At 50.8% G+C, this 25764-nt stretch overlaps 1 protein-coding gene across 1 annotated transcript; it reads left to right on the forward strand.

Moving 5' to 3' along the window:
- Positions 1 to 13073: 13073 nt before the first annotated feature.
- LOC149358473 (uncharacterized) lies at positions 13074 to 18651 on the forward strand. The gene is made up of 2 exons (XM_089567555.1): positions 13074 to 16185; positions 18506 to 18651. The coding sequence occupies exons 1-2, from the start codon at positions 13176 to 13178 to the stop codon at positions 18649 to 18651; spliced, it is 3156 nt and encodes a 1051-aa protein (XP_089423681.1). The 5' UTR covers positions 13074 to 13175.
- The last annotated feature ends 7113 nt before the right edge of the window (positions 18652 to 25764 follow it).

Raw genomic sequence — 25764 nt, forward strand, 5'->3', positions numbered from 1 at the left:
GTTTCGTTTCGCGTGCGCGCTCTTGGCCTTTTGTCGCGCGGTCCCCGCACTCACGCACGCACGATTTTTATCGCGCCATGCATCTCGGCGGCCCATCTGCCGACGTGCGCGGCAACCGGCAGAGGCGCAGTGCGAGGCTCTGCGCCGTAGGTGCATGCGGGTCCCTTGTGTGAGGACGGCCAGACGTCGCCGCGAGGCGCCGAAGGCTGGACAATCCTTCTCGAAGCGCTCTTCCGCACCTCTCTGTCGCCTGCATGGCAGCTTCGACTGAGCAGGAACCAATCGAATGTCATGGCTGCTGCTTCGATTGAGAGTCGGTAAATGAATAATGATGCAGCTGCGATTGAAGAGACTTAGGCGCCCCCAGAAAACAATAGCCGAGCCTTTGTGATGAAAAGGACGTATCGTTGGCAAAGTTGTTCTACTGATAGCGTTGCTGAGTGTTCAGAAGGCTATTCCATAAGGTCCAGCCATACATTTCCACCTTGGTGACTCAAGACTTTTGACCTTTGATAACTGGCTGGACTGTCTGTAAGCATTGCGATTTCCCTGTCTCACCTTATTGTCGAGTCCACTTATAACGAACCTAATGGTCGCGCGGATAGCGTTCGTTGTATCCGAGGTTCGTATTAAGTGGACTTTCTCTTTTACAGCGAGAAATACGAAGACCGACGAAACTGGCTTTTATTAGAAAAGTTCGTTATGCGCGTCGGCTTCTTTAAAAAAGACCATATCGCTGCGCTTTCCACGCTGTCCAGAGCATTCACGCTTATGTTCCTCGCCTAGAGCTCATAGTTGCGAACAAGCTGTTTTCAAGGCGTGCGTTTTTGATGCAGCATTTGAGAAAACTGTGCCGCTTTGTCGACAGTGTCTTGCATTTTTTGTTGCTTTTTTGTGTACTCATGTTATTTACGAAGGGTGGAGGAGGGAGGGGCAGCGAGGCTAGGACACGCTCTTCAATCCTTGCGCTTACCGGAAGCGCGAGTTTTTAGACTACGGGGCCGAGTTCACGGCGCATCCTCATTCATTATAACTGAGTTAAGCCGCCACGGTTGTTCGGTGTATCTGAGACATAGCCCATTGCCCTAATGTACATTTTGACGGTATCATCGCCCTTGTTCGTATTAAGCGAGTGTTCGTTGTAACCGCGGCTGTTATAAGTGGGCTCGAGACACTATACGGCCGGTTGTATGTGCCACTCCGAATCAGAATTATGGCAGCTGTGGAAATTGGCAGCCGCCCATATTGGGTGGTGCATTGTTTTCAAGGTTGTCCTTCGAATGATATCATGACTAATGGAATGATCGATACTCAGAGTGCTACATACAACACACCTGCGCTTTATTGATACGGTTGGTCGTTATATCTCCTTTCTTAACGACTATAGATTGCGTTCCACGCACTGGAGATTGTGTTTTTGATTGATGCGTTTTGGTGCTGACGCATAACGTTGCGAAGATTGACAGTTGGTCAGGACATGGCTAAATAAATATTCGGTGTAACCGCTGTTTCTTGCAGTGTCCGGGGAATGTATTACCTGTGAGTGTAAAAATAACCTCAGAAGAAATAGCACATAATAAAAATAAAATTGAGTAAGCACAGTTCAGCGCGCTGCGCTGTTTGCATTCATCACTGCGGTCACTGCTCCGACCTACTGCACAGAATGCGTGCAGAGAAGTGACTGAAGTCTCCTCTATGAGGTGGAACACGAATTTGCGCCATGACTGTATGGTGTACACGTACTGTTCTATTGCGAGTATGCCGTATCATGATTGATATCATAGAACATATTCTGCAGTTCTCTTCAGAGCAGGAGAGTAGTCGCTCGTGCTAGCTGAGGATAAAGGTTACGCGGCCATCATCAGCGTTACAGCTGCGTTAACTGTCGGTACATTGAAGTGAATTAATTGCTGGCAGGCGTGGCTTGAGTCGTGATATTTTAGTCATAAACAAGTTTCTTGCACCGAATATGAATACAAATGCAATTAAAAAAACGCAGACGTGGTTCCCCATCTGAATTTTCAATTAACAACACCAAGTTTTCTGGGCCTCGGAGGAAGCAAGCCAGAATAAAATTTCTCAGTAAACTCTACCGGAGCCGCTTTCGTCATGACCATTTGAACTAGACCATTCTAACACGTTAGAAGCAAGCTGTACACCCGACCGAAGGCATCATCGGTTAAAGCTTGGTTATGCCGACACCACGCCCGGCAAATGTGCTTAAACGCTCCACCAAGGACATCGTCGCATCCTTGCGCACAAGCATATTGCAAGCATGAGTGTGTACTAGCCAACTTTAAGCAGGGGTATTGAAGTCTTGGTTAAAAGCTGTCAATCACTTTAGATTGGCATCCGCACGAACCTCTCCTAGAGAAAACCTCCTCAGATCGAACTCCGCAGCTCGTCACGGACTTTCTCCATTTGAAAGGGTAAAGCGTAACAAGCATAATGCCACGTAGTAGTGACGGCATTCCGGCAGTGAGGAAGACAGCGAAAAGGGGTTCCAAAAGAAACTTTATTGGGCTGATCTGCGTCCACAAAGAACTGAATGAATGACTCGGCGGCGACGATAGCAACGAGCATGCTCTGAAGTCGTCGAACAGAATGTCCGCCGCTCTAGACCGTGCTCAATATTAAGCTGACAACGAACTTTCAATATATGCGTGCAGAGTAACCGCAACGGCCTCGAACAATGTAGAATCGGATCTCTCGAGATAAATCAAGTCGTGTCTTGCAACATAAACAAGAGAGAGAGAGAGAGAAAAAACTTTATTGTCCACCGATATATAGGAGGCACCCCTATACATTCCCAACTCAGGTACGCAGACCCAGGAGGGAGTAGGGGGCTTCGCACCTAGAGGCCTGTGTGGCGAACCGCTTGGTTCTTCGAGGCCCCAGTCTCCAGAAGGATGGCTTCAAGTTGGTCTTCAAGTTTCGAGCTTCGAAGGAGAGACTCCAAAGCTTCCTCGTTATGAATGTTTACGGCAGCCCCAGGTGAGCAGGGGCATCGCCAGATTATGTGCTTTAGTGTCCGTTTCTGGGCGTATTGTTTACATCCGTCGTGTTTTCTGCCGTCTATGCTAAGGAGGTATAACCAAAAGCGATAAAGTCGCGTGTGCCGGCAGCTTCGAGGAAAGAACAAAACCACTACAAAGCTTTGGGTCAATATCTGTTGTGCAATTTTCTTAAGTTTTGTTCAACAAGGACGTGTTACGTAAAAGCACAGCACCATTGTCGTCGCTTCCTGTGGCTCCATTTCTCCGTCGCCCTCTCACCTAACACAGGGTGCCGCAGCTAGCGTCTAAACTTCAAAACCGTGAATAAACCCAGTTCTTTATCAGCTCTCGACTGTGCTGGTCCGTGTCCTGAGGACCTCCAGCATAACGCCCAAGCATATACACTTGTAGTCTTCGGTAACGATGCCTCCCGTCAGAGATGTCGCCAGCTTTGAAGTCACGAGCGAATCTGAAACGCGCCCTCAGGTTAATTCGACAGTGATAGTGCATGTTATGTGCACTTCACACAATGTACTTCGTAGACTATGTATGTCCTTGTTTTGTTCACCCCAGAATTCCAATACTATCGATACAGCTTTGCACGTCTTTGGTTGTTCACGGGAAAGGTAACAGCCGACGGAAAGGCAACAGAGCGACAGTGTACCGAACAGCGTAACGCAGCAGGAAATGGGCAGTATACGTACACGTGCACGTCATGTACACAGGTGCAACATCAGTGCCGCAAACGTTGGTCACAGTCGGTGCAATCAGTAGTGCGCTTCGCGACTGTAAGGACGGCCGTCAAAAAGAACATTTGCATGTCCTACGTGCAGCGGCTCATGCATTGTGGAATTTGACAGCTTAGAATTTGTGTTCTTTTTTTCATACTCTCCTTAACACGCTGCAAGTGTTCTGCCGGGGCTATTGGAGACACCGTCTACGACGATGCCTCTTCATAAACACAGCGATACTGGCTACCCAGACGTAGAGCGACTGGAGACCAAAATGGCGGGGTGTCTTCCAGCGGCTTTCTGTGGAAGAATTTGATGGTTTAGAGCGGGTGTTCACAAGTGGTGCACAGAAGGCCGATGCCAACTTTAAAGAGTTATAGGCTCCCATGAAGACAACCACGCCCGTTTTCTTGCCTCGTTTGGGAACCTGAGATCACGGCTTGCGATGTTCTAGGAGTACAAATGCGCTATGGAGACACAAGGTGCAACAAAATTAAATGGGGAAATATTTGCCGAAAAGCTACTCTGACACGCCATATGCGGTGTCACCGAAATCATCAGAAAGAAAATAAGGAGAAAAAGAAACGATTGAAGTGCTTCTGACGGCAATGATATAAATCTACAATTCCGCGCGTGGATTGCGAAGGTCACTGCGAAAGAACTGAATTTGCAAACACTCCGCCGCACCATACGTGCTCGACGTTTTCTCGCGACATGAATAACTCGACACATGCGATGCCTGTACATCAGGTAGGGACCACTGCGAAGCCTGCTGACTTCATAGCTTTAGGCTTAATTGTTATGTAGTCGCTGTTGGCTTCCTGTTGTTCATTTGTTGTCGTTGATCTGTTGTCTTGGTAAAGAAACAGGCGACAGCACAGACTTTTATTTGCACCTTACAATCTGCGTTAAACAGACTAAATCGGTGCTTTGGACGCGCGGTCCGATAAAATCTCCCTTCCCTTTCGAGACGAACCCATCATTGCGCGGAGCACGAAATGTCGAAGGCGTTCCCGGAACGCCACGAGGCCAACAAGACAGCTGCTTTGGGAAAGACTGCAGCGTCGACAGAGGAACCTTTTGCGTCACAAATGGAGCTTCCTGCTGAGCGGTTAACGCTGTGCGGATAGAGGGAAAGGAGGAAAGGGAGGATTGGGCGTGGCTTCCAGCCAGCAGTCGGCTGTTCCTGCTATTGCAAATGGGAAAGCGTGCTTGCGAGCATGAAAGCGCGGCTCGCGGAAGCGCTTTCCGAGGGATGCCTTCCTTCAATGAGATGCAACAGCTCGCGTGTCGCACGCGCCGTCGGCGAGACCGACGGGTGGTGGAAGCAACTCGCTCACGCGCACGATATATCGACGCTGCCCCTTGCTGGGGGAGGACACCGTGGCGCCTCGTGGACCGTTCGTGCGTAGGTTGATCGATCGATTCGGCTTTTCCTGGAGCGCTCTTGTGGCTGTTGGCGTTGGCAACTTCGAACTGGTCGCTATATGGGCCAGCTTGAACGCTACAACGTGTACAGTGTTTGCCAAAAGTAACCAGGCTAGATAGTCTGCTTCTCAGTCGCATATTGAAGCTATTATGCCAACCTTCGAGCTCTGAATCTCTGTATGGTAAGGAGAACCCTTGTCCTCACCTTCCAAGAACTTTTTGATCTTTATGGAGGCCGTAAGGGACCCTACTATTCGAATGAGAAGCAAACTATGCAGCCTGGTTACTTTTGGCAAAGGCCCTACCACCACGACGGGTTGACGGAAGCCAACGGTCACTGAAACCAAGGAGCATAAGGGATGTTGCTTTAATAATAATAATAATAGTCGTATATTTTATATTGGGGTTTAACGTCCCGAAGTGACTGAGGCTATGAGGGACGCCGTAGTGAAGGGCTCCGGAAATTTCGACCACCTGGGTGGTCGTTTCTGGCGTTCTTTAACGTGCGCTGACATCGCACAGTACACTGGCCTCTAGAATTTCGCCTTCGCGGCCGGGATCGAACCCGCGTCTTTCAGCCCAGCAGCCAAGCACCGTAACCACTGAGCCACCGCGGCGGGGTAAATAATAATAATAATCTGTGGTGTTCGTAAATGGGAGATTAAGATAATTTTTAAAAAACAATTGGTGAGAAGCAGAAGAAAAAAAAACAACCACATGCCGCCGGTGCGATCTGAACCGATGGCCTCGGAATAATTGATTAGAAAACAGAAGAAAAAACACCCACATGTTGCCGGTGGGATCCGAACCCACGACCTCCGAGGTCGGGGGTTCGGATCCCACCGGCGGCACGTGGTTGCTTTTCTTCTGCTTTCTAATCAATTATTAAAAAAATTACCGTATTAATCTCCCATTGATGAACACTTCAAATTATTAAAAAAAAGAAACATCCCCATGCTTCTTGGTTTCAGTGACTGTTGGCTTCCGTCATGTATGTCATAACGAGCCCCTCTATTCCATTCCCTTGTCCGAACGTGAATGGTGATGCAAGTGAGACACTAACAAGATGGGACAGGAAAGACCTTAATGGGCGTCAAATTTCCCCTCAACTTATTCTGTTTGAGCTGACCAGCAGCGAGTCGTGCATAATCCCCCCGGCCCAGCAAACCAATCTACAGCGAGGTTTCGTTGGTTCGAGCAAAAATTTTGTCTCGCCGGTTACAAACTTCGCTTCAATAGGCAGTTTTAGCTGAGCGTTTTTACGGCCAGCGGAGAGGAGCGGACAAGCGCAGACGCCACTGCGCATGCGAACGTCGCTGGGCCGGCCAGCGTTTTTACGGAGCGTAGCTTACGCCCGCTGGGAAGCCCTCTCCAGCGGAGCGAGAGGCAGCGCGCGAGCAAGAAAGAGCTCGCCGGCGTGTATGGGTATTCAAGATGGCAGCCTCTTTTGTGCATCTAAAACGCAACATTTACCCAATAAATAACTATAAACACAAAATCTACCTTTACTAAATAGTTTCAGCGCATTATTAGCTGGCTTAATTGATATTCTTTTCACTCTAACTCGAATTGTGACCTATAGATGGGGCAGCAGAGCAATTCGACTCTAGTCCGCTCGAGAAGACGGGCGATCCGCCCGGCTAGAACTCTTTTCTCGCGCGCTTCTCCGCTGATGTATCCGCGCGCCCGCTCCACCCCTCTGGCCGTAAAAACGCTCAGCTAAAACTGCCTAATATTTGGCCGTGCCCTGGTCCGTGCTCGCCCTAGCGGGTATAATAGTTATTCTACCTGCTCACAGGTAACGCTACAACTCTTGGGCCTCTATTGTCGGTTGCGGTCAGTGTTTACAGGCTTTAAACGTTCGTCTCCTTTAAGAATGCAATAGAAAATTTGCGCAGATATGATACCCCCTGTAACGGTACGTTAGATTATGCATGATGGTCAAGCAGGCACGTAAGACTCTGAATCCTTTCGAATGAGAATGAGTAGAGAACCGGCACTTCCGTTCAGTAAAATGTTTCTTAACCTATGCGTGCGATGAGTTAGCAACCGTCGGGGGAAGAAGGGTCCGCTTCTAAAAAAACGTCGTTTTCGGACCTTGTGGGCGTCGTAAACTGTAAGCGATTCCGCAGCTAAAGTGATTTAGTGCCCCTGTTGGGAGTCCCTGGCTCTCCATTATGTTGCACGTATGACGTAATCTGACCACCCGTAGCTTACGACCAAACCCGCAGCGATTTGGGGCTCAGCAACAAAAGGCACAAGTCATTGAGTCATTGCTGCATGTATGAAGGCCTGATTTCCTGTATCTTACCTGTATCTTCCGATATCCTGCATACCTGTATCCTGTAGATTTCCTGCATCAAACTTGACTTTCTTCTCTCTCTCTTTTTTTTTACGTTCCGGGAAGAAAAAAACGACATTTTGGTCACATGCAAAAAATGTCGAAGGCAGCGGTCGCACTTGTGAATAAAACTATAGTTCTAGTTATGGAGCTAGTAACACATAGGCGACTATATGGAAACCACACGGATGGCCTTTTCTCCTGCGTGCATGCCTCTGCGGGCTGCTAACTATACGTATGACACTAAAACTGATTACCATACGTTCTCACTGTCTTTTATTGCCTTAGGTTACCATAATCACGCTGATTACGATGAAGACGTTCATATCCAAGTGTATATACTTTTTACTTTCGGCGCAGCGCGAAGCGACGGTTCCCAACAACGCGTACAGCGGTCCTTCATTGCGTTGCAATCAGAGATTCAACAGCAGCTCCGAGCGGCGCACGCGTCGCGCCTCACGCGTGTGTTAGGGAAAGGGAGATCACTCAGTCGCCGAACTAAATCATCGATCAAGTGACACTCGATACGGGGCCGAGGGCTCGCGCCCAGGAAAAGCGTGACAAGCTATAGTCTCACCACGTACAGACACAAGCTGGAGAGAGAGAGAATTCGACCGCGCAGCAAATGCGTTCCTTTCAAATGAGGAGGCCTCCTGAGAAAGGGAAAACAAAAATCGCTCAGCCTTCCTCGGTGTGCTTGTGAGAGGTGCGCGTGGCGTCATGTGCAGGGCACTCGTGGCGTATGCCGAGCCGGAGCTCGCGGGGCAGCTTTCCCACAAAGGCGGTCTAATTTTCCTACGCCGGGACCGCTCATTATACCGCAGTATACACGTCGGGTGGGCGCGGGGAGGTGACAGAGAGAAATGATGATGTCGCGGCGGCGTGCGCGTGAGTCGTCGCGGTGGCCGCTTGGGCGCCTGGACGCGCAGATTCGTCGCTGGGATCGGGTTTCGCGTCGGTGCTGGGCAGGTCTGGCGTCCGGGGAACGGCGGCGGGACTCGATTCGTCACGCTGACGTCCGGACAAAAGCGGTTCGCACCGGCGGCTGAGGGCTGTGTAGTACGTATGTGGCTGCGGCGCTCGCAAGCGCGCCTGCGCGTAAGCTGTGCATGCCGCGTACGTCTGTGTTCGTGTGCACCGTCGCCACAGATATGTTTGTGGCTGCTGCAGCGGGTAGCACTTGGATGCTACTGTGCGTTTTCAGAAACTAGAAATGTTTTATTGTTAGTCCTTGGTTTTTGCAGTACGTACCGTCTTTACCAAAAGTAACCGGGCAGCGGTGGTTTGTTTTTTAGCCGCGTAACGAAGCACTTACGGCAGCCCTTAAGCTCTGAATCTGTGTAAAGTAAGGTGAACCGTAGGGTTACCGCAAAGGCTCCGTTATATGGTTGAGAAGCAAAAACATGCGGCTCTGTTACTTTTGGCTAAGGTGTCTCTGTTACTTCTGGTTCTGTTACATGCTTCGTAAAGGCAGGCTTCCAGAAGTCATCATGTATCAAATGTGGGACCGATAAGTATACAATAAAGACGAGAATACATCAGACTTAGTGTCTTGAAATGCTAAATTTCAGATTCAAAGAATTCTTGACGAGCGTCCGAGACATCGATCGGTATTAACCCTTTATTTCCCAGTGTCGCGAACTCGCGACATGACGTTCGCACGCGTACCGTTTGCGTGTATTCATTGCAGCATGGAGTTTGGATACAACTCTCTTACTTTACCGTGAAGCATGAATGCAATGAGTAATCCGGGTCCATATTCCGGAAGTGTCCGTCACGGTACCCGCTGATTGGCTGAAGCCCGAAATGCGGAAGTGACGGCTCCGTAACGACAGAGGACCGGTCTTACCTCTTACGTCATCGCGGCTGAAACCACGCGCTTGCAATTGTATCAACAATTGTGGAGGGAATATAGTGAACCTTGCTCCATTAATACCTTAAATTTTCATGAAAGCATGCGAAAACAGATATCGGAGGCTATGTTTGAGTGGTGGGAGCTTCTACGAAACTACGGCGATTTGAGATGCCGGCGGCTGTGTTTGCCATTTTGTAGAGCAATATATATTATAGAACACACACAATTCAATCTACACTCGTTCATACATTCCCACTTAGCCTACATGTACTCGTACTTCCAGTGTACTTTCCCCAAGTCCGGACTCGTCGGCTCTGTCTGTACAATGTTGCCTACCTTGGCCGAGCTTGCCGACACTTTGCACCCTTTAAATAATTTCTCTCTCAACTAGTCTTTTTCAATCTGGCTCTCCTAGCTCGTCGGCTCTGTCTGTACAATGTTGCCTACCTTGGCCGAGCTTGCCGACACTTTGCACTTGTTATTTCGGCTCCGCACAGTGGTTCTTACCAGACCATACTAAAAGATTGCTGTGTTAGACAACTGTGGTGGGCTCCCTGCTGCCAGACTCAACCTACACAGTCTGTGTTAGATCACAGCTGTGAGCGATAATTGTGCATTGTTTACATATGCTTCATGGTGGTGGGGGTGCATGGAAACATTTATTGCCAAGCAATGCAGAGGAGGCAAACCCTGCCTCCCCTTACGTGGCACGAGGCAACCCTTAGGGGGTTGCCCTTAAAGGGCAAAGGACAGTCCTTGGAGGGCTATCCGCTTCAAGGCGTCGGTAATTATCCGGAGCTGGTCAGCAGCAGCGGAGCTGGCCAGGAGAGTCTCCCAGTATGACTCTGCCTTGGTTGGGGATGGAGCGTGTGGGAAGGTAGGGCATGTGAGAAGGATATGAATGAAGTCTCCCGGTATCCCGCAGAGCTTACAGGAGGAAAGGAACTGATCGGGGTAGTGGGCATGAAGTGTGCTTTGCCGAGTAGTGTTCGCCACCAGATACACGTCGATCAGTGCACCAGCACTGCGGTGAGGACTTCCAGGTGTGCACGTTTCTGAATGCTTCTCGTCATAGCTTCGCCGTACCATGTTTTCATGTTACTTTCATAGCACCATTTGTCTCATTGATAACCTGCAAGTCGACAATCATAAAGTGAGCAATGGAGGGGAAGCCCCAGGGTGCTTGCCACCGTTTCGACAAGGGGACTTGTATTCGTCTGAGCGAGTCAGGGAACGAGCCAGAAAGATGTCGGGTAACCAAGGCTGTGCCCAGTTTGCTGGTCTATTTGTGCACTCTGGGGAAGAGACATAAGGGGTTTGGGAAGGAAAAAAGGTACACGCAGACAAACAGAGAAGCAGCCGCGGCGGTGAGATGGCTCCAGGAAAAGCGGCAGTGCCCTCGTAACAAGCTTCAATATCGTCTACTTGCGGAGCTGTGGTCCCGAGTATAGTTCGCTTTCTGACCGACATGGCACGGTACCAAAGGAAACCCTTGTTCGAGCGAAGTCATAAGCCTTAGGAGGAGGTGCTCCTAACCGTTATCTAAACAAGATATTTGGCGGGGGCTAATCATGCGAAGCCATGATCATGATGCGAAAGCATTACATGCGGGGGCATGTAATGTGACGGCGAGATAACCGCTGGGCCTTAAAGGTAACCGAGTGGATTCCAAGAGAAGGAAAGCGTAGCAGGGGGCGGCAGAACGTTAGGAGGGGGGGGGGGGATTAAGTTCGCGGGGATCAGGTGGCCGCAACTGGCAAAGGACAGGGTTAATTAGAGAGACATGGGAGAGGCCTTTGCCCTGCAGTGGGCGTAGTCAGGCTGATGATGGTGAGGATAATGTGCTGTGCGCGCTATGGCTTACTCTTTGTAGCCTTGCCTCCGGTGGCAGTGTTCCGACCCGGCTGGCAAGCACCGTCGCTGCCCCTGACGCGCCTGCAGACTCCCCCCCCCAACACAGGTCAGCGCACCCAACGTAGGGCGCCTGCATGCGCCTCACGAGAATGGGACAGGCGTGACGACTTTGCCGGGGAAGCTGAGTGCGGCGCATTCTCCCGAACAGCGCATTCCTGTGGAATGACAGAAGAAACACCGAGTGGCGGCACGGCGGAAGGATGACGGCGCCAACCCACCGCCCGCATGCACCTGAGAGGCCCGCGGCAAGCCAAAGAATTCGCGACTGAAAGGCGGCATGATCCCCCCTTGCCTGCACGTGTTTCGGATGGTGTGTGCGCGGTCACGTGCTGAGGGCGGAGCCTATGAAGAGGCTCAAGACTTTGGACTCGACCAGCGATCGGGGGTTCCCTGACTAGGTGCTGTTAAGAGTGGACAACGAGACCTGGCGCCGGCGGCAGAAGCATAGACGACGACGGACGGGGGTTGTTGCTCTCCAAATCACCGAACCTCCGAACCGATCGAAGGACGCTGTCTCCCACGGGCCTGGGAGAAATTACTGTCAAACGAGTGTCGTCGTTAGGCAACGATGTGGCGAGAACTTGGGACAGCAGCAGCAACGCTGGAAGCAGAGATGCACATGAAGCACGGCGGACAGCGGTATACGTTGGCCGAGTCGGCCTTCGGCTCACCGAACGGGATGATGCTACGCAAGGTCACGCTGAGCGAGGCTGCTAATTGAAAGACGCTGTGTCGAAGGGGTCTCGTGCTTCGGCCATCCGGCGGGGGAGTTCGAGAAGGTTAAACCACCTGCGAGGAGACTGCGGGATTCTGCTTTCCCACGGAGGCAACGCACAGAACACTTGCGGCAGTGGTCAAGGTGACGCATCTGTGTTTGATGACTGTCTTCCCCTTCTCATCCCCCAAGCTGTGAGAGAGCGAGAGAGCTTCAGCACCGCCCCGTGCCGGGGGTGGTACCGCCAGCGTCATCAATGGCCCATCCGATTGGACAACGTTATTCGACCTAAGTTCCCTAGTCAGGGATTTGGGGAACGCGAACCGTATTTAACGGGATGTTGTGTGATCGGAGGTTGGCATTCGATTCGATTCTCTTCTGTAAATATGTAGAATAAACCCTCTTGTACAGTTTCCTCGATAGCGCAGTCCGTCAACGTCATTCGGAGCCGGTACCTGTGAGGCTAAACGAGTTAGTCATCTCCAGGACCCCTCCGTCTTCAACACTGGTTGGCAGCAGCTGGGATGGACCGTGCGACATCGTGCTTTCTCCACGGGTGAGCGTTTTGGCTTTTGCTATGGGATTCTCCAGGCTTTAGATTCAGAGAAAAATCTTGACTGGGAATCAAGGGTTTGTCATTTGAGAAGGGTTATTCTCAAGGCATTTTTTTTGGAGTTAGCAGAGCCAAAGCGGAGAAAGCGTCACAATGGACCTAATGAGATTGTTGAAGTCGGACTTGCTGTTGATATGCGAGGAACTGTCAGTGGAAGTTCAGAACAAAGTAACCAAAATTGAACTGGGCGAAATCATTCTTAAACACGTCAAGGATAACGATCACCTAGAAGTTACATGGAACTTGATACAGGAGGAAAAAGAAAAAGCCCGTAGAGAAAAAGCCGAACAGGAGGAAAAAGCCCGTAAAGAAAAAGCCGAACAGGAGGAAAAAGCCCGTAAAGAAAAAGCCGATCAGGAGGAAAAAGCACGCACAGAGGAAAAAGCGCGTAAAGAGGAAGCTGATCGGCGTAAAGAGGAAGCTGATCGGGAGTGGGAAAAAGAGAAAGAAAGAAAAAAATGGGAAGCTGAAAACGCTGAAAGGGATCTAAAGCGTATACAGCTTGAAAACGAAAAACAAAAAGAGGGCGTTGGTGCGAGAGCCGGAACTCCTGAAAGAGCAAGCGATGCAGAATCGTATCGAATGAACAGGTACATGCATTCGTATGAAATTGGTCGGGACATAGGACTGTACCTGGGCAATTTTGAGAGAACTTGTGAAAGAGAGAACTTTGCTCGCAGTACATGGCCACAACGGCTTCTGACCCTCTTGCCATGTGAAGTAGCTGAAGTCATAGCGAGACTTAGCACGAAAGACGCAGCAGATTATGACAAGGTAAAAGCCAGCCTGCTGAAAAGATACCGGCTTTCAGCCGAAGCTTTCCGACAGCGCTTCAGGAGCACAATCAAAAACGATAGCGAGGGCTATCCGGATTTCGCGTATGGCCTTAAGACTAACCTGCTAGAATGGCTAAAAGGAGCTGAGGTTTACGAAAGCCGAGACAAAATCATCGAGTGTTTTTGCCTTGAGCAATTTTACCGAAGCATTCCACAAGCAGTGAAACTGTGGGTTCAAGACAGGGAAAAGGTCGACACAGTTGAAAGAGCCGCTGAGCTGGCAGAGGAGTACGTTTCGCGCAGAAGGTTGAGCACTGAAGGGGGTGCGTCACACGCTCGAAACACAATGCGAGATCAAGGACCTAGCCGAAAGAAGCAGCTTGCTAGAAGTTCTGGACAGTCGGAGGCGTCAAAGAAAGCGCCAGAAAAGCAAGAAGAACAGTCAAAGAGAGAGGGAGCAGACAAAGCCGGGAAAAGAGAGTTCGAGGCTAGTAGGCCACAGCGTTGCTACAACTGCAATCGTGTCGGGCACTTTGCAGCCAAATGTCCAAAGCAGCGTGTTGTGTTCTCGTGCATCGATGATAGCGACGAGAATTTAGAGCTCCTTAGGCCGTACTTGCACGAAATGCAGGTTAACGGGAAACCTTGCAAAGTGCTTCGTGATAGCGCCGCGACGATGGACGTTGTCCATCCGTCCTATGTTACAGCGGACGATTTCACGGGGGAAGTGTCGTGGATAAAACAGGCGGTAGAAGAACACAGTGTATGCCTGCCGATGGCTAGAGTGAGGATTTGCGGGCCGTTTGGAGAGCTGTTAACTGAGGCCGCAGTTTCGAAGGCCGTGCCACTTCAATTCCCATACCTTTTCTCGAATCGATCCGACCAATTGCTACGCGAGAGAGGCCAGAAACTCGGAAGTGGGGTGGTACAAGCTTTGACAAGGTCTAAAACTCTCCAGCTCGCTTCTCAATTGAGCCAGATTCCCGAACTTCAGGTAGCTAGAGATGCACCAGCCAACTTATCGTTGAAAGCCAATCAGGAGGGTGAAGAGCCACCAGGGCATAAAAGGCAGACGGATGACCGAGCAGATGAGCGACCAGACACTTCGATCACTGAGTCGGTAAATGAGGCAGAGAGGGCTGAAGGGTCCGTTTTATCTCCAGCTTCGCGTAACTTTGATCGCCTTCTGCAGGTGAACAGGGAGTCCTTAATAAAAGAACAAAAACAGGACCCTACATTGGAAAGATTGCGCCTTACAGCCGAAGAGGGAATCGCGAGACGCAACATAACGATGCATGAGAAAGGAGGCTTACTGTACCGACACTATCAGGACAGAAAAGGCAAAACACTTGATCAGTTGGTCGTGCCTGAAAGGTACCGAGCGGATATTCTGAGTCTCTGCCACGGTAATGGCTGGTCAGGACATCTCGGAATCAATAAAACAAAGGAGCGGCTGTTAATGGAATATTACTGGCCAGGATGTTTCAAAGATGCAGAACGCTACGTGAAATCGTGCGATGCCTGCCAGCGCGTGGGCAAGCCGGGAGAGACATGGAAGGCTCCACTAAAAATTGTGCCATTGATCTCGGAACCTTTCCGCCGGCTTGTAATAGACACAGTAGGCCCGTTGCCTAAAACAAAGTCAGGCTATAAGTACCTGCTCACTATGCTTTGCCCCGCCACAAAATTTCCCGAAGCAGTTCCATTGAAGGATTTGAGCTCCGCAGAAATAGTTGACGCTCTTTTGTCGGTGTTCGCGCGCATAGGATTTCCGGCCGAAATCCAGGCCGATCAGGCGACAGTCTTTACAAGCGCTTTGACGACCACGTTCCTAGAAAGGTGCGGAGTAAAAATGCTACACAGCTCGGTGTATCATCCGCAGTCTAACAGTGTAGAAAAGTGGCATTCGGTGCTGAAGCGGGTGTTACGTGCTCTTTGTTACGAGCACAAAGCCGACTGGGAGGACTGTCTGCCGGCCACACTGTTCGCTTTACGAACAGTGCCCCACGAAGCCACGGGGTTCACCCCAGCAGAACTTGTATACGGAAGAACCCTCCGCTCTCCCCTACGAATGCTGAGAGAAATGTGGGAAGGGACAGGAGAGAACCAGACAGTGGTTGAGTACGTGCTTCAGCTACTGGATCGCCTTAACGATACAAGGGAGTTAGTAAACCAAAATATGAAAACTGCCCAGGAGGCCGCCAAGGTCTATTATGACAAAAACGCCCGCCTTCGAGCTTTCACCGTGGGCGATCGCGTGATGATACTCCGGCCATCGAGAAAGAACAAGCTAGAAGTTCACTGGGATGGTCCAGTGGAAGTTTTGCAGAAACTTTCAGACACTAATTATGCGCTAAAGGTTCCAGGCAGAGGAAAGCAGGTGAAAATCTATCACTGCAATCTGATGAAGCCGTTCGTGGAACGTAGCGGGATCGTCAATCTGACGCTAAATGAACCGGAAGAGCCGGACGGCGAGAGTCCAGATTGGAAGGAAAGCGCTGGCGCTAGTGGCGCCATGGAGAACATCCTGGCTCTTTCCATAGGTGCAGAATTTCTAAGCTCGGCCCAGATCGACGCGCTAAAGCAGTTGTTGAGCAAATTCGCCGATCTATTTAGCAGCCGCCCAGGAAAGACACATCTCCTGACACATGAAATAGAGCTCACGTCTGATGAGCCGATTCGGTCGAAGCCCTACAGGGTATCACCACGGCAAAAAGAGGTAATGGAAGCTGAAATTCAGCGCATGTTAATGCTAGGGGTTATAGAGCCCGCGGAAAGTGACTATACCTCACCGCTGATCCTGGTTGAAACCCCAGGCAAGGATCCTCGCCCATGCGTGGATTACAGAAAGCTGAATGCGATTACCAAGGATCAGCTTTACCCGATTCCCAACATAGAGGAAAGGATAGAAAGGGTGAGCGGCGCAAAATTCATTTCCACCCTCGATCTCGTGCGCGGATATTGGCAGGTTCCCCTCTCGGAAAGCGCGAGCCGGTATGCTGCTTTCATATCGCCAGCAGGCACCTTTCGACCCTTAATGCTTAGTTTTGGGTTGAAGAATGCCCCCTTCAGCTTCTCGAAACTCATGGACATCGTACTAAAGGATATGCAGGGCTTTGCGCTCCCCTATTTAGACGATGTCGCTATTTTTTCGGACACCTGGGAAGAGCATCTAGAGCACCTAACGAGCGTGCTTTCTAGTTTGCGACAGGCCGGACTGACGTTGAAAAGGGAAAAGTGTAGGTTTGGTTGCGCTCATGTGTCCTACTTGGGCCACGTTGTAGGCCAGGGAACTAGGAGCCCATCCGAGTTAAAAATTGCCCCGATAGCGGCATTTCCGCAGCCACGGACGAAGACAGACATTCGCTCCTTTTTGGGATTGGTTGGATACTACCAGCGGTATATACCGAGCTACTCACAGCGGGCAAGTCCCTTAACTGACGCCTTACGAAAGGGAGCACCCAGTGACGTACACTGGGATGACCTAAAAGAAAACTCCTTCCGGAGCCTGAAGGAAGCGCTCGTGTCCCGACCTTTGCTTCGGACCCCTGACTATGGTAGGGAGTTTATAGTTCAGTGTGACGCCAGTGATAGAGGACTGGGTGCTGTTTTAAGCCAAGTGGGCGACGACCACGAAGAACACCCGATTCTGTACGTCAGCCGCAAGCTGACCTGTAGAGAAGAAGCGTACAGCGCTTCAGAAAAAGAGTGCGCGTGTTTAGTTTGGGCGGCACAGAAGTTGTCGTGTTACCTGTACGGCGCAAAGTTCATATTTGAGACTGACCATTGCCCTCTAACCTGGCTGCGACAAATGTCTCCCAAAAATGGTCGCTTGCTCAGATGGAGTCTAGCTCTCCAACAGTACAATTTCTCGGTGCGTTACAAGAAGGGAAAACTGCACGGAAATGCTGATGGTTTAAGCCGACTATTTTAAGCGGGAGAAATTAGTAGGACAACCTACTGTGTGTGTGTGTTTTTTTTTTTTTAACCTTGGTCCAAGCAGTCCGTCTTTGGCGATTTCAAAGGGGATATTTTGCGCTTTCTTGGCACCAAAATTACGCCAAAATTCAGTAATGTTTTAGTAAACATTTATCGTCATTGTGGGAAGCCTGGTGGGTCTTTGGCAAATTCCGAGCGCTTGCTTGTGGGTCAGTGCCCTGTCTCGTGGAACAGTCCACTGATGCCATTCTTTGTTGAATGTTCGTGCTTGGATGCCATTTCTAGAAACCAGCCCTTCCACCCGACTCCGGCCTCATCTCTTCCTGCCCAGCGGTCGTGAACGCTGGCCATTCGAGATTTTTCGGGCCGCGGACGAGCTGTTAAGAGTGGACAACGAGACCTGGCGCCGGCGGCAGAAGCATAGACGACGACGGACGGGGGTTGTTGCTCTCCAAATCACCGAACCTCCGAACCGATCGAAGGACGCTGTCTCCCACGGGCCTGGGAGAAATTACTGTCAAACGAGTGTCGTCGTTAGGCAACGATGTGGCGAGAACTTGGGACAGCAGCAGCAACGCTGGAAGCAGAGATGCACATGAAGCACGGCGGACAGCGGTATACGTTGGCCGAGTCGGCCTTCGGCTCACCGAACGGGATGATGCTACGCAAGGTCACGCTGAGCGAGGCTGCTAATTGAAAGACGCTGTGTCGAAGGGGTCTCGTGCTTCGGCCATCCGGCGGGGGAGTTCGAGAAGGTTAAACCACCTGCGAGGAGACTGCGGGATTCTGCTTTCCCACGGAGGCAACGCACAGAACACTTGCGGCAGTGGTCAAGGTGACGCATCTGTGTTTGATGACTGTCTTCCCCTTCTCATCCCCCAAGCTGTGAGAGAGCGAGAGAGCTTCAGCACCGCCCCGTGCCGGGGGTGGTACCGCCAGCGTCATCAATGGCCCATCCGATTGGACAACGTTATTCGACCTAAGTTCCCTAGTCAGGGATTTGGGGAACGCGAACCGTATTTAACGGGATGTTGTGTGATCGGAGGTTGGCATTCGATTCGATTCTCTTCTGTAAATATGTAGAATAAACCCTCTTGTACAGTTTCCTCGATAGCGCAGTCCGTCAACGTCATTCGGAGCCGGTACCTGTGAGGCTAAACGAGTTAGTCATCTCCAGGACCCCTCCGTCTTCAACAGTGCCTAGGGAAGACGAACTGAACAAAAACCGCAAGCAAGAGGAGCAAGAAAAAAGAGTACCAGGAGAGAGCCAAGAGAGTTCCGTCCGGGTGGCCGAGATCGACCCTGAGCTGCTGAGCCCTTCCATGGTCCCGTGGTGGAGCTGATGCCGCCCCTCCACTCCACAAGAAGCCCCGTCTCGTCACCGGGTGAGCAGATCGCCGACCCCCTTCAGGCAACCACTGCTGACGATTAAATATTAAGGCGAAAGCCTTTAATGCCTCATGCTGTCGTTAGCAGACGCGTCGGAGGAGTGTCGACATACGCGTCGGCAGATTCGTCCGCCTTTCGGCGTCACTGCTTAAAGGCTCAAGGTTCCAGCATGAATAAAGGCGCATCTAGTGAATGCATGGGCTTCATAAATAAAATAAAAGGAGTAAAGTCAAGAAAAGGAAAATAAAAATAAGAAAATAAACAAAAAGAACAACAAAATAAAAATAAGTCGTGAAAATAAAATAAAAACAATAAAATTAAGAAAATGAGCAAAAAATAAAAAAAAAACAAAATGTGAAAAATAAAAAGTAAATAAAAACAGTGGCCAGGAAACGCTTTCGCGTTGCAGCACTTTAGAGAGCCAAAGTGCCCCCTTAATTTTTTTCCTTATCAGTCAGTTGTGATGTTGGCTCGTTCACTCCCACCCTCTGGACGAATCCCAGACGGCAACCCACCGGGTTGCGAATTGTGACCCCTCATTAGGGCCGTCACAATAATATATACTTGCTACCTCTTTGTGCAGGCTGTCAGTAAAGCCGAATTATAGTTTATTCTCGTTGGTATTAAAAATTCGCCGGGAATATTAACATTGCCTGTATCGTTATTGTCACTATAAGAAGAGCGGTGTACAACACTCAGCGAGCGAGTGGTGAGCAGTGATAACGGGCGCATCAACTTGATTCGTAGAGGAATATGAAAACAGCATACGTCTGCCACAGGGAAGCTGCAAGAACGAAGAAGATGGGGGCATGAGCCGGCGTCTAAAGAAACTGCCCTCACGTATAATGGCTATCGCGCATTTATTAAGCCTGATGTGACAATAGTAGCACACCGAACTACACAGTGCAGATCTGGGGCAACAAAGGAACGAAAACCAGCGGCTCAACCTGCCATCGATGCGACCCATCTTATCACGCCGAAGAAATGATTCCGATCGTTTATGATACACGGCCGTTTAAAAACCTTTTTGACGCTTCATAAATAAACCGATCTCGAGTGATACGTTTTTTTATCTTGTACACACGAGAGGGCGCGCCTCTTTGACTCAGCTTGCGGGACATTAGCGGTCTTATCCGCGGCCGCAGTCGGTGGTCGACAGAGCGGCGGCTCGCCGTATATAAGAGACCGCTCGCGGGGGAGCCCTTCGTCGCACCGCTCGTTGCTCGCGGTCATATCTCTGCTCCGCTGCGCACGCGGCGCTGATCACGCGGTCTCTTCTCTATCGGCTTATCGGACAACCGTGGGAACAGACCGTGCCCGGTAGCCCCCGCTGACAGGTTCACGCTGGGAGAAACAAAACAAAGCGAGGAGCAAACCCGAGGCAGGTCTCCACAAAGGAATCGCTGCAGTCATACCCCATAAAGAAAGAACCGCAAAGAGATTACAGCAAGAATAACGTAGCTAGCTGCGCAGTGGCATCTGTGGATGCCGACGTCTTGGTCGGCATGCGTGCAGTTGGTTGTTTGGCTGGCCGGTCGGTCGCTTTGCGCGAGGGAGGGAGGGGGTTTATAGATGCATCGCGTCGAGAAACGAAGCGCTTGAGCGGAATGCCAATGCGAGCGCCGGACGATCCTGCATGCGCCCGGGTCGACCCTCCGTGGCCAGCGGTAGCAGTGTGATGAATGGTCGCCTCGTCCGCGCTGTATTTGCAGAACGCGCTACCGCACCTGCAGGCTGCCAATGCTTGGTGCAGCTGCTGCTGTGCGTTGCCCGCAGCCAACGAGCATGCCGTCCGCGCTGCTTGGCTGCTTTACTTCGTTGTTGTCGTCTTCGGGAGTTTGTAGCGCGGGTGGCGTTCGATGACACGCTTTGAAATGCCGAACGAGCTGATAACTGAACTGAAGGACTACTACTGATTGGCAAAAGGCGGCGACTCCAGCCGGCTTTTCGGACTTCAGGTGACGTTTGTCATGGCGACAATACTGGGTTCATTTATAGGCGGAGGCAGCTGCTCTTAAAATGTCTTTTAAGCATGAAATGCTTTTAGCTCCAGTTTTCGGCATTGTGGTGACGTCACGCCGAGACCGAGAGCCATCATCCGGGCTCTGAATTCCACTCATCCGGGCTCTGAAACGAGAATATCCGGGCACCGTACGAGACTTACCGAGATTCAACGAGACTCTCTAAGCCCTCCTACGGGACCGGCATACAAGCGCCGGTTGCTCTCCAAACGAGTCTCAAAAAATAACTGCTGCCAGTGTCTTCTCAATGTTTATCAAGATATCAGTCGAGCTGTGCATTTGATAATGCACGGAATTATAATTTACGATTTCTAATAACGCGTGGAAAAAGCACATACATGCCACAATACACTTCGTTGTCATACGTGATCTGTTAGGGGCTTTGAGAGAAGGCCGCTTAGAGAAAGAGGGCGAGAAGGGCTTTCGGCGGAAAACTTTCGCTCCCTCCCCAAGGATGGCGCTGCGGTCCCACACTCACGCATGTAAAAGACCGGCCGCTTGGCCTTCAAGCCCTTTCCCCCTCTAGCAGGCAGATGTATACACGCTCGCGGAGTATTCGAACGCGCTGCATATACATTCTTGTCAGGCCTGCGTCTCGTCGTGTCCGCGTACGCTTCTGCATCGTCCTGGATTTCAATGCCGCCACCGTCACAGCTGCTTAAGCCGAGCAATGGAGCCTGTGTTAGGCCCGTAAACATTTCATGCTTACTCTACTCTCGGTTACGGGAGAGGCGCAATTTTTTTTATCACGTGAGCGTCAACAGTAGTTTTGGTCATTATGCATCTTGAACCCACACCACAGGACTCTAGTCGAACTCAGCGCATAAAGTAACCATGAATAAAATAATGTAATATGAACGTTTCACGTCACCATCCTTCTAGCAATATGGCTAGCCGTCACAGCTGTGGTCGTTACCGGGACCGGTCATGTGTAAGCCTTCCCGCAGCCGTGGGAGGCTTGCAAGCGGACGTGCACTATGGCCCCTTCGGGTCAGCAGCAGTGATCGGTCTCCGCACCTCTTCCGACCGGGCAGAGCCAGCAGTCAGCAACAATAAGCCTTCGGTGCACGCCTTTTGAAGACTCTATATAGGCTCACCCACAGAGCCGCTGCCCACGAGTGTAGAAATCATAATAGCACGCCCCCCACCCCCACCCCACTCAAGAGGACCGCTACGGGAGGACGTTGTCGGGCCTTTGTCGGGCCGCTGTGTTATCCGTTAGACCCGCCGCCGGAAATGGAAAAGGATTAGCCTTTGCGGCCTGGTCGCCGCGGTCTCGGACAAGCCGGCTGACTTGGCTCCGCGGAGTCGAAATCAGCGGCGCTAATCCGCCATGGCCTTCGGAGCCGCGATTGTTGCCTCCCTGGTGAAGCGAGAGTCGTCATCCAGCGGTCATAACGTGCGTCGACAACGCGCCGGGCAAAAAGCGAATCCCTTTTGTGCAGACTCTTCCAGGTTTGCACTCCGACCTCTCGGAGAATTCTTTTGCCATAGCCGCGAAAAGCTTGCGCGTGAGGAAGCTAGCCGTCCCTTTGAAAGCAGAGTAGAAACATTTATTCTTAAATCAAAATAAAGACGAAGTCTTCCGCTGCGGGTGGTGGTGTTCCTTTGAAGGACACAAAACCTATCTCATCGCTTCTGTTGAAAGGAACATCAATTGCAATGACTTTATCACGAAGGTTGCCTGTGGGCAAAAATAAAATAAATAAATAAATAGAAAATGCTTACTAGAAATGGTACTTTTATCCTGGTCAACAAGTATATTTCAGTGTTCTGTCACATGATGCAGACAATGGGAGTGTCGCCCACTTGAGGTGTCGGTACACTTTAACAACGACCACGCTTAGCAAGCTTTGTCACATATTCTGCTCCATGTTCGGAAGGCGTGAAGGCATGCGCCCCCTGCCCCCTCCTCCTCATGTAGAAATGGGCAATGACTCCACCGAGCGGAGAACGCTCACGTGACATTCGGTTGTTCTTCGAATTTAGGACGAATCATAACACATGGGCTCAATGGGAAGATTTGCAGTTGGTAAATGCCTCCCGTTTTCCTGTAACTACGATGCTGTGACTCACGGTGCATTTCTCTTTAAATCACGGCTTCAGTTTACTGCTTAATCTTGCGCAGTTACTTCTACAGCTAAATGTTTTCAGAGGATCTAAATTCATGAAGCCACTCGCGGCACCTGATGGAAGGCACGTCCGGACTTTGTGCTCTTGTAAAGAGGTATTGATTAACCGAGCTCGAAACCGTTTGACGTGTATGATTGTGCTAAGCACGCGTTTGTTTACCCTGGATATTTGGGGACCTAGTTAAAAGAAAAGGGCACGGGATAGTTAATTTCTTCACAAACCGAATTCATGCCTTGCGAGTATGTTTTTATTGCCAGTATAAGGCGCCAGGAATTAACCAGTGGGGAGACACTGAGAGCGGGGGGCGAAATTAAATATTGGGCAAGCATGATGATTCTGTAGCTTTCACGTGGCCCGGCAGTTTTGGTGTGCCCTGACAATGTCTGGAGTGGCGACCGCCAACCTTCGCTTCCCAGTGACGCCGTCGCTGCTAACTTAATACTCCTCCAAAAAGGATTGAATTTAGTGTAGCTTCATCCCACCGATGCAGTGCGTTGACGCATAGGAACGAATTGCGCTAGTTAAAGGCTGCACGTGCACCATATATACGAGAGCTTGCGCTGATTTCCTAAAAGCTCTCAGCAAATCATCCGCGCTAAAGAGTCGAGAATGCAAACAGTTTTGATTTTCTGGGAAAACATTTCCTATTACCATGAAACTGGCTGACGTAACTGCTTCATAAGTAAGAACGGCTGCCTGTATTTGTCCCCTGTCTTTTTCTCTGCGTAGATTCGCCATGCCGAGTGAAGAACACGGCATGAAACAAACCACGCGGTTCGCAGTTTTTTTAGCGCTCGCAGCGAAACCTAGAGAGCACTCCATTGTTCCGTGCGCAGCCAGCGGTCAGCCGGCCACGTGCGGTCTTGTTTCCCACGAGGCTTTCTCCGAGTGCGGTCGACCTGCATGGTTGATCCGAATGAGCACGACCGGAATGCCCCGCTCGAATGCCGCCGCCGCGCGCAGTTTCTTACAAAACCCGGCGCCGTGCTTGCCTACGCCGCCGGTTCTTTTGCCGGTGGCGCCATCTTGCAACCGCCTTTTCCAGCCACATAAAGCCCCCCTCCGGCCGTCTCGCAATCGAAGCAGCACGGTGGAAAGCAAAAAAAAAAAACAATACCGAATTGAAATCGCTGGCGTTCCACTCGGTTCGGGCGCAGGCTCGATCCTTCAGGGATGACGACGAGGCGGTGGCGAGGGAGCAGAAATTTTTGCCTCTAATCGTGATCGATTCGGGCGTTCCGCCGATGCGAAGCGATTACCCTGCGGGATAAAACTGTCAGTGAAGCCACCCTTGCGGCACCGCGCAACTGCACTCGCTCGCCGCAACGAGGCGCGCAGTGCAAAGCTATGCGCGTCCTCCTGTCGGTCATGTAGGACTGAACCCATTCTTCACGGTTCGCCTATGATCCTCGCTGTGTAAGCTGCCGATAGGCATCTAGGCATCTGTGACCTGGGCACGGTGTGCTTCAGCAATGGCGTCCTTTTTCATGCTCGTGCCGTGGGAAACTTTATGAATCATACGCGCTTGAGGCTTAGTTCTGTTTTCTGTGGCCGAAAAAGCAACGATAATGTAAACTGCTGTGACTTTAGAAGGTTATGCTCGTACAAGTGGATGCGATTCCTAAACTATGTACCGATTAAAGGCAGTCTATTTCTGGTAGAGGGCTCGACTTCACGCTAATCAGCTGACTGGGAACGTATGAAGGCTTACACTCTTCCGCTCCCATTCAGGAAAAACTTCACCCCCCCCCCCCCCCCCCCTCTCACCCTTGATCTCAAGGTGACTGATTTTATCAGAGATATGTAACGCCAGTTACATAACCCCGGTTAGCAGTTCACGCAGTCTCAATGGGAGCTTTATAATGTCTTCATATAAATGTTAGCGAACCTACACAATGCGATGGCTAGTGCGCGCAACGGAAAAAACGCGCTGGTCTGGCAACCCTGTGGAGGAAGACGGATGGGGAAAAGCAGCATGGACTCCGTGACGCACGGCCGCTCATTACCGCTTTTTACGTAACTCCGTTATTACGTCTTCGTATACTAAAGGTACCCGCGCCAACACAAAGTTGCCCAAGGTAATGGCATCGATTCCCTAGCCTACATATGCCAGAATTAACTGAAACTGTCGGCTACAAGCGTACCTGAGTTTCTTTCAATATATCCTTTTTCTTTTTTTCTAAGGGCTCTGTTTCTGACGAGTCGACGAGAGCAAGACCCATCATAGCCTGTAATCACGCGGTCATGTAAAACACAAATAACAGTCAGGAAAGGAAAACTCGGCGGCTGCGCATTATTCTTACTGTCATTCACGAAGTATAACAAACTTCATTGCGTCTTCCGTGTCAGTGCCACGGTTCTTTCGGATAGCCTTTCGCGCTCCGCACCGGCCGGTTCAGTGAACGCACATTACGTACGAATGCGAACGTCCGGAGGCGAGCCGACCGCGCGCACGACTGAATGACCGTTCGATGAGCAGTTGATTACGGGTGGGCCCGCACTGTTCTCAGCGGCAGCCCAAATCCACGCTTTCAATTTGTCCCCAAAGCGTTACATTTACCTCATCGCGGTGGAGGTCTCCGCCGCGGACACTGCAATTTATCGCTCACGCTGAGACGGCGACGTTGTGTAATTACGCAATTCAATGAAGAAGTCGCTTCCTCGTCTCTAGGCAGTACCTTTATTTTCTTTTTCTTTTCTCGAGTCCCAATTGCGCTCGATGTGCTTGGTGCGCGTTTGCACAGATCCACCGCTCGGCAGGTCCGACACCGCGTATAGGTCTGGCTGTCAGTGTGGCACGTACTAATTTGCCTCTAGCTTCGCAGGCCTCATGACGGAGGGAGATGATCGAAGGATGTAAGCTGTACAGAGTGGACGATTTCTATTTTCACTTGCGGCACACTGACAGGCGCT

This window comes from Amblyomma mixtum, chromosome 2 (genome assembly GCF_055824585.1).
Source record: "Amblyomma mixtum isolate Tamu chromosome 2, ASM5582458v1, whole genome shotgun sequence".
NCBI classification, from domain to species: domain Eukaryota; kingdom Metazoa; phylum Arthropoda; class Arachnida; order Ixodida; family Ixodidae; genus Amblyomma; species Amblyomma mixtum.